The 9,115-nt window shown below is 40.2% G+C and overlaps 1 protein-coding gene across 1 annotated transcript in view; it reads right to left on the minus strand.

The window, feature by feature from the left end:
* ADCY2 (adenylate cyclase 2 (brain)) overlaps window positions 1-9,115 on the minus strand; it is a 215,938-nt gene that overhangs the window by 119,628 nt on the left and 87,195 nt on the right. The window contains exon 4 of the mRNA XM_009321919.1: window positions 7,378-7,527. Within this exon, the coding sequence (XP_009320194.1) occupies window positions 7,378-7,527 (150 nt within the window). The remainder of the gene's footprint in view (window positions 1-7,377; window positions 7,528-9,115) is intronic.

Genomic DNA, 9,115 nt, shown 5'->3' on the forward strand with positions numbered 1-9,115 from the left:
TGATCAGGGGGATGGAACACCTCTCCTATGAAGAAAGGCTGAGAGAGTTGGGGTTGTTCAGCCTCGAGAAGAGAAGGCTTCGGGGAGACCCTATTGCAGCCTATCAGTACTTAAAGGGGGCTTATAAAAAAGATGGCGGCAAACTTTTTCGCAGGGCCTGTTGCGACAGGACAAGGGGGAATGGCTTTAAACTAAAGGGGGGTAGATTCAGACTGATAGAAGGAAGAAATGTTTTACGCTGAGGGTGTTGAAGCACTGGCACAGGTTGCCCAGAGAGGTGGTGGATGCCCCATCCCTGGAAACCTTCAAGGTCAGGTTGGACGGGGCTCTGAGCAACCTGATCTAGTTGAAGATGTCCCTGCCCACAGCAGTGGGGTTGGACTAGATGACCTTTAGAGGTCCCTTCCAACCCAAACTATTCTATGATTCTATGATTTATTGTTAGTATAACTGAAATCTTAATAGTCTAATCCAAGTATCATTACTGTTCCTGCTCTAATTATTAGAGAAAAAGAAAAGAAAACCAAATAAATAAATAAATATGTCTATATTAAAAAAGCAAAGTCCCAATAGTAATAATACAGTTTAAATTGATATACATACACTTCCTAGTTTCTAAACCTTTTTCTGGTAAAAGGCTCATGCTTTAACTGTTCCTGTGGGTTCTAAGGTTGGTGGCTTCAGCCAGGCAGTGGTGGTGAAAGAAGATTTTCAGCAAGTCATCAGCACCTGGAGTCCTCTGTGAGGAGGAGTATGATGCTGATGATGCTGAAGGTTACTTCTTCCTCAAACTAGGATCTCCTTGGGGTAATTTTTATGTAAATGATAACACACATTTATACCTTGCTCTTTCTTTATCAGTCTGCAAGTCCATGCTATATCAAAATTTAATATACATGGTGTTTTATATGTGTTAGAACTTGTTCTTTGTTCCCCCTAAAAAACACTTTTGTCCAGGTCCAGGTCTGTATTTCTTTAACTGACCAGTGGTGAACTACCTGTAGACCTGGGGTCTCCAGTGCCAAGGCTGTGCCCCATCTCTAACCATCGTATGCCTGTATTCCTCTGCACTGCATTCTGTGTCTCCACTTCTTAAGGCTTCCACTATGACGCCAGGTCTGTATTTTTTCACATTATTTTACAGTTGTAAATATCTCATTCTTCACAGAACAGTTGTTCTTTACTATTATCTATATAATAACTATGGTTGTACCACGCCGTAAGAAAAGTAAAATTAATTAGCTATAGCCACCTTGTCATTGTAAAAATTGGTGTTACAGATAAATCAAGTAGAAACAAAGCTCCAGGAAGGTCAAAAAAATGCAGACAGCCTTAACCCTGAGGCCTTGCAAACTCAGTGCAAAGCACACGGCAATGGCAGTACTGTATTGCAGGGCTACGTGATTACAGAAGACTGAGGGTAATACCAGAGAAAAAGGGGATATACTAGATTTTCTGCATAACAGTTTTAGTTGTATTTACACTTTTCTGTGTTAATTAGATAATGTAGACTGTGACTGTTGTTATTATTATTGTAAGTGAAATACAACTAATAATTGTTTATTGTATTTTTATTAGATTGTTAAGACTTTAATTAGACTAACAATAGATTCTGAGTTCTGTATTTATAGTGTGTTCCCTTTTGCCCACAAGAGTTGAAGCGTAACAACTTGTCCAGTTGAGTCCTGAAAATCTCCCTGCACGCAGACTCCATCACCTCTCCAGGCAGACTTTCCCAGTGCTTAACCCCTCTCTTGGGGAATAATTGTTTACCTCCTTCCAGCCAGGATTTGCCTTCTCACAACTCGTGCCTATTGCCTCTCATCCTTTCACTGTGTGCCTTTGAGAAAAATCCGACCACATCTTCTCTGTAAGCTCCTTCAGGCAGTAGGTGGATGTTAGGTGTCCCCTCCACACCTTTTCTTCTGCAGGCTAAACATCCTGAATTCCCTGAGTCTCATCATCTATCATGAGCTCCAGTCCCCTAATTACCCCTGTAGCCCTTCGGTGGACTCTCTCCAGTTTCTATTTGCATACTCTATCCATCTTCCACATGGTCTACCATGTAGAACTTGGCACTTAAGTTCTTCCTCAGAATAGGCTTTAATTCTGGTAATGACATGTAGATTAACAGAAAAGATTGACACCTCACCCATGTGTATGTGTACAAACAGGCCTGGAGTAGAAAATAGATTCTAAAATTTAAAAGACCAGAACTATTTTTTTTTCCTGCTTACTAGCCTTGAAGCTATGTGGAACAAAAAAGGAAAATGAGGAAGCCCTTAGAAAAGCTATTCTATGTTCATGAAAATATTGGTAGCTTACATTTTAAAATGCATTAATTGAACTTACAGGCATCCACTTTTTATATATTAGTTCCAAATAATATATTTCAAATGTTTCTGTTCTTTACTAACAGTCTCAAGTCTCAGAAATGTATGAGGCTTCTCTGTTTTAGATTAATTTGAAAACAATTTTGAAATATTTCAGTTCCTGTAATGAATAGTATTGCTTCACCATGTTTCGGTGAAAAAATTAAAATCCCACTCAATGATTTGAAACCTCATTCATTTTCATCTGCTACCTGAGTATTGTTTCTAAAACCGTCATTATACTGCCTCCTTTTCAAAGACAGCATTTTAGAGAACCCACTGAACACCAACACCTTACAAACATCTCCCTGCGATGTTGTAAGAATTTCTCAGTGTATATTCCTATGTCTCATGATGCAAAGCACCAGAAGAGAGAGAGAAGAGCAATTATGCTAACTGCTTGTCAGCGTTAAGATCTTGCACTCAGCGTTAGTGAGTCATTACCCCTACAAACTGTCAGCCAGGCTGTATCAGTGAGACAAATAACGCTATGAGAGGCTATTTTAAATATATATCTTGAAATAAGGCTGCAAATTAATAGAGGTCAGAATAGTTTCATGTTTCTCTTTTCTATACACTGAAAAGATAGAAAAACTGTGAGAAACACCAAAGTGGGCACTGAAAATACTGCCTTTTACCACAGGAGTTTAAAAGTGACTCTCACAACAAAGTACACTAATGGAAATAAAATCCAGAGTGCCCAGTGTTATCAAACACAGCCCTACGAAACCACAGTTCATAAAGGTGTGGTTCGTAATACGCATAAACATCTACACATCCACACCTGCAGGCGAACACACATTATATAGTCCAAACCCAAGCCAAGCCTAAGTATGACTCCTATGCAATAAATCATCTGAAATTGTAAAGGCCCTGGGGGCACTGACTGGCCTTACTAGCCCTGACTAACCTCACCTGGGCCTCCACCATCAGCCTCTGCCCATGGCCCAGGAGCCCCATTTTCAGCTCAGCCTCTGCCTGAGCTGTGCTGTAGGAGCTGGCTGTGGACCCTGTTGATCCTGGCTCCTGGACTGACTTCCCAGCTTCACCTTGGACCTGCCTAGCAATTGCTGGACCTGACCCTGAGCTGTGGACTGACCTCCTGGCTTGGCCTCAGACCTGCTACATCACCACAAACTTGGCTAGTGTTCTGGACCCTTGCTCGACCCTGGCTGCCAGCAATTGGGTTTGCCCAGCTCACCCTGTGCTGTGGGACAGGGCCCTGGATGGTGAGGCCCCTGCCCTGCTGGGAGGTGTCATCACCCATGGCTTCCCATCCCTCTGGGAGCAGCCAGCCTTTGCTGTGCCCTCACAGAAGTACACAGTGGTGTGGGTACAATATGTCTGACTTGTACCTCGGTATATATACGCACACCCCCGTTTCACCAGATACTAATGTACACTGGTCTCACTTGAAAACAATGAATTTGGTGTTTCTCTTTAGTTCTCTGGGATAATTGTTGAGTGGCAATTCAATATACTTCTCTATTGATACAATCAAAATGGTATTTTCAAAAAGGCTATTCAAAGACACACAAAAAAAACCCAACTGAAAAACAACAGTTGGCTACATTTGTGTGAGGCTACTTTCAAACAAAAAAAGAGGAAATACATGGAATAATTTGGAACATAAATTATACATCTTTCAAAAACAATTATAAAAGACATTATGTCCATGACCTGGAAAAATTTGCAAATTTGATCTGGAGCCCTAAGCATTTAGAAGCACATCCTACGCTCTGCACTTGTATAAAAGTAGCTTGTGTTACTTCTCACTGAAGTAAATTACATTTTTCTTGTTGGAGATGTAGAATCAAGGGTCATGCTACAACCTTTCACAGGCTAATAAAGGCTTTGATCAAACTCAACACTTTTTAAAATGCACCTGCTCCTACTCTTTCAGTATATCCCAATCCTCTAAAAATAGCCAGCAGTATGATTGACTTGCTCCCTGAATGTGGATGATCCTCTGTATGTTCTTGGCAAAATAAGCAGTATTAAAAGACAGACTAAAGTACATCCAGTTCTGAACTAAAGTCTGCAAACAAAGAAGTATGTTAACCCTGGGGGAAAAAAAACCAACTAACTTATCAAATTAATTCTCATTTACCTTTTCACATTTAAATATCTAGCATTCATAAGTGTGATAATAAGGATGTGCACCTCCTTGTCTTTGTGGTTGGAAAAACTGTGACACAAGATAAAGGACATATGGGGTTGAGAGGATAAAGGCTAAAGAAATCTATATAAGAAGATCTGAGGAGCTAATGGTTCATTGGAGGTCAAAAAGATCATTAACTTTCATAGAATACTTCACTGACTTCTGTTTAATGAGACATTGACCCATCTGTTACTAATCCAGACCTCCAACACACTACTTAGAGCTGTGTAGATATCTTAACTAATTTGATATATTTATTTCTGTCAAAACACAAATATGACAACACATACTTTTATATATATAACAAATTGCGTACAATGTCCTTCATTATTCTATAACAACAACACAATATACCAATGAAAGATGGCTGTTGCTGCTTTCCATCTTGTTGGGCTCCAGCATATTAGAAACACAACTCCTACAAACCACAAAGAGGAAGCACCTCACACAGAATCCCAGATACTTTTGCTTCTCTCCATTGTCAGGTTCTCAACCATTTTTGCAAGACCTTCAGAAGTGCCAGGAAACCAAAACTACTTACTTATGTCTTTCCATAGAAATTAGTAGCGTTTAGCAAATAATACACATTTACAGAGACCATCAGCTAGCACTATGTCTGTTCTAACTACTAAGTTCTACAAGCAGCATCCTTACCCCTTTCAGTTCACCCACTGACAGTGTCCAGTAACACACCCTCCCAATTCTGGCAGATACATGAATGCATTTCCTATGTGTCCTGGTTTCGGCAGGGATAGAGTTAATTTCCTTCCCAGTAGCTGGTACAGTGCTGTGTTTTGGATTTAGGATGAGAACAAAATTGATAAGGCACCGATGTTTTAGTTGTTGCTAGGTAATGCTTACACTGGCCAAGGACTTTTTAGTTTTCCATGCTCTACCAACTGAGAAGGCTGGAGGTGCACAGGAAGCTGGGAGGGGGCACAGCCAGGACAGCTGACCCAAACTGGCCCAAGGGACATTCCATACCATGTGACGTCATGCTCAGTACATAAACTGGGGGAAGCTGGCTGGGGGGGCCGCTGCTCGGGGACTGGCTGGGCATCGGTCGGCGGGTGGTGAGCAATTGTACTGTGCATCACGTGCTTTGTGTATTATTATTATTATCATATTATTATCTTTATAATTTTATTTCAATTATTAAACTGTTTTTATCTCAACCCACGAGTTTTTCTCACTTGTGCTTTTCCAATTCTCTCCCCCATCCCACCGGGGGGGGGAGGGGAGTGAGCGAGCGGCTGCGTGGTGCTTAGTTGCCAACTGAGGTTAAACCACGACACTATGCCTGTAGGAAAAAGCAACCAACAGTAGAAACCTGGGCCCTTACCACTATGCTCAGGAAGCTAGAAGCTCAGGTCTCTTCTGAATAAGGGAGACCTTGATGCCTGCTGTGAATTATGCTGTTTGATTATGGTCTGCATACATCCTTCTGGCAGCTGAGGCCTAAGCACAGGGAACAGTGTTAACCATCTTCTACAAAGTCACCACGAGCCCAGAAGCCATCACGTCAGCCCCACATCATTGGATACTGCCCAGTCCAGAGTGGTACTGCTCCTGGCATTGGTTGCTGGCATTGGTTGCTCTGCACTCACAAGCTGTCTCACTGGAACTAATTTGGAGATATTCTCGTCCATGTTCTCAACAGATAGTAAAATGTGCATTGTGTACTATCAGTTATAAAGCCTACTGATTCACTGCACACAGCTCACGGAGGCAGAGGTGGAAACTTATAAATGACTGCTCTTACACAACCTCTCCTGCAATAGTACCTTATGCAGATTTTGCATCTAACCATCAAAGCCTGTCTTTACTGTAAAACGTTCTCCTTAAGATTACCTTAAATGTTTTGCAGCATCTTCAGCCAGTATGCAACCCGAGTGCCCAACAGAATACGCCTAGGCCTCTGAACACACATCACCTGTTAAAGTCCCGGTATGGACTCTCCATTTGCAAAAAAAGTGTTGGTGATGGATCTTGAAAACCTTCATTTAGAATGGCGGCAGGTATTTGTGAGGCAGAAATGACAGTTAAGGTCACCTGGGACATGAGAGTTGTACATCTCCATGCACTTTTTGTGACAACAGAAATGTGTCCGTGAAGGCTCTACTCTCTGACCGTTAACAGTTCATAGAAGTTTGAGTCTGGTGACCTTCAAAGCAAAACACACCTATCGTCTTTACTACTTGATGAACTAATTTGTATTTCAAATTCTCTTAAATGAAGCACCTATCTGTCAGGATGATAGGCACTGTACAGAACTTGCAAAGACAAAAAGAACTAAATAAAGCAATCAGAGAAACCTTTTATTCAGCTGCTACGATAAATGACAGATAGTCTCATTATGCAATTCCCCTAGCTCCTCTTAACATACCTGACCCCTAGAACTACATCACATGATTCATCAGTATTGTAGTTTCAAATATTTTTCAAAAACAGTGCAGTAATACCTTCTCGCAGTGATTTTGTAGTATTGGTCTTGGGCATGAAGAACTGAAGATTCCCAAAGTGCACGTGTACATCTCACAGCTCATTCAATGAGGACAACAAAAGAGTGGGCAAACACAATCTATATAGCATTTTCAACTTTCTTTATCATAAAATATTTTCATAGAACAAATGAAAGAAAACATGTATTTGACAACACAAATAATTATAATACCTTCTTACATTCAGATGGAAATTGTGCACAACCCTGTTCAAAAGACTTCGCATATTTCATTAAATAACTTTCAGTAATTCAGTAAGTGTTTTTGCATTAGCAAACTGGATTATATAGTGATGAATAGGGGGACAGTGTGAAGACAGCAAAACAGACCAAAACAGCTTTACCTGTTGCCTCTTCTCAAATTCTAACTTGATACGCGATTTGATGCAGTTGCACGTGTCCTGATACGTCTGCTGCAGTGCAAGTTCCATGAGGTGTTTGTGGTATGCTCCTGCCAAGTTTCCGCAGATAAAAATGATTACATTTGCCAATATCTAGGGGGTTAAAAAAAGAAGAAGTGTCAGGGAATTTATATAAATAAATTAACAGAACATAATCCTAACCTGAAATGAAAGGTTGCTGCAGTTATGTATTTTGTTTGTATTTGATTTCTAGCAAAGGTTCACCTTTCCAAAAGCCTTCACAATCAGTGGCAAAATCCCAAGCAATAATACCATTTTCATTTAGGATTAAATAAGAATGATAATGAACAACGTGTTTGCCTATTAAATGAGGTATAAATTTCTGAAAAAGAAATTCAGCTCATGTTATGCATCCACCGCTGAGTATTAATTAGGTGGGATCATGATCTACTGATGTAAAACAATAGCTATGGCTCCTAATAACAACATCAGAAGCCATGTTATTGCCATGCTCTTTTGGCAAGACATTTTCTTTTGCAGTGCCATATGATTAAGGGGTGAAAAGATTCACCTACATCAACAGCCTGACTGCATTTTATCTCAGCCTGATCCACTACTGTCTGTCAGTTGGCAACATTAACCTTGGTGACAGTAAGCAATGTTTAAGTCGTGAGATCTGACATCTCTCTACTAGAATATACTTTTCACCACTACCAAAACACTGCATTTGCCTAAACCACATAACTTAATCTATAAAATTTAGTGTCAAACTTACAGCATCAGATACTCAGTGTACACAACAACACGTGAACATGAGAAATAAGTTCGCTTAAAGAATCCGGTTTTATTTATTAATAAATAAATACATGTCTGAGGCATTTCAGAGAAAGTAAAGAGAGGAGAGAGGCAGGCCTTTCCTGTGCTTGAACGTCAAAAAGGACAGAATACTGTGTGGTGATGCTAGCACTTTCAACTGTCCCCAGTTTATTGCTGCAAAAAGAGGCAAATTTACCCATCCTAGCTCATTCAGGGCAGAAGAAACACAGTAGAGTAATGAAACCAATTCTGAATTCAATAAAAAAAGATAATATTAAAAGGGAACTTAAGTTGAGATACAGCTACAATCTGATCAGAGCAGGTCTCTATCTGAAAGGCCCTGGTGTATCATATAGCCTGGATTACAAGTACTACATGAGGTCGTAGTGCTCATGGTCTGGAAGGGAAGGAGGAAGGAAGGAGGAGAAAATTCCATTAATTCTCCACTGTTAATCTAATCATGAGGTTTATGATAGATTTCCCCAGTGATCATTCATGGTTGGTTTTGGTGTACTTATATACCAGGCAATCCTTTGAGGACTGCTAGTAGTGAAAGAGCCAGAGATGTCAGAAAAAAAGTCAGACAGTATGCTACAGTGGTTCAGAGAAAAGAGAGAAATTGTCCTATTAACAGAAAACCATCTCCTTGAGGAAAACATTTTATTCACAAAAAAATACATGAAGTTTTAATGCTCCTTTTCTAAATGCACACTTTAAAATGAGAGTTTTACAGAAATGCTTTTATTTTCCTCACAAGTTATAACATCATTACAGGCAATACCTGTTCCTCCATCTGTGACACGTCTGACATCTCACCTCCCGTGGTTCCACAAAGCTAAAAGCAGGAACTATACAACTTTGCCACAAAAAGCATTGATGTTTTCAATTTGATAAAACTTTCCTT

Source organism: Pygoscelis adeliae, unplaced genomic scaffold, assembly GCF_000699105.1.
Source record: "Pygoscelis adeliae isolate BGI_AS28 unplaced genomic scaffold, ASM69910v1 Scaffold144, whole genome shotgun sequence".
Classification (NCBI taxonomy): Eukaryota; Metazoa; Chordata; class Aves; order Sphenisciformes; family Spheniscidae; genus Pygoscelis; species Pygoscelis adeliae.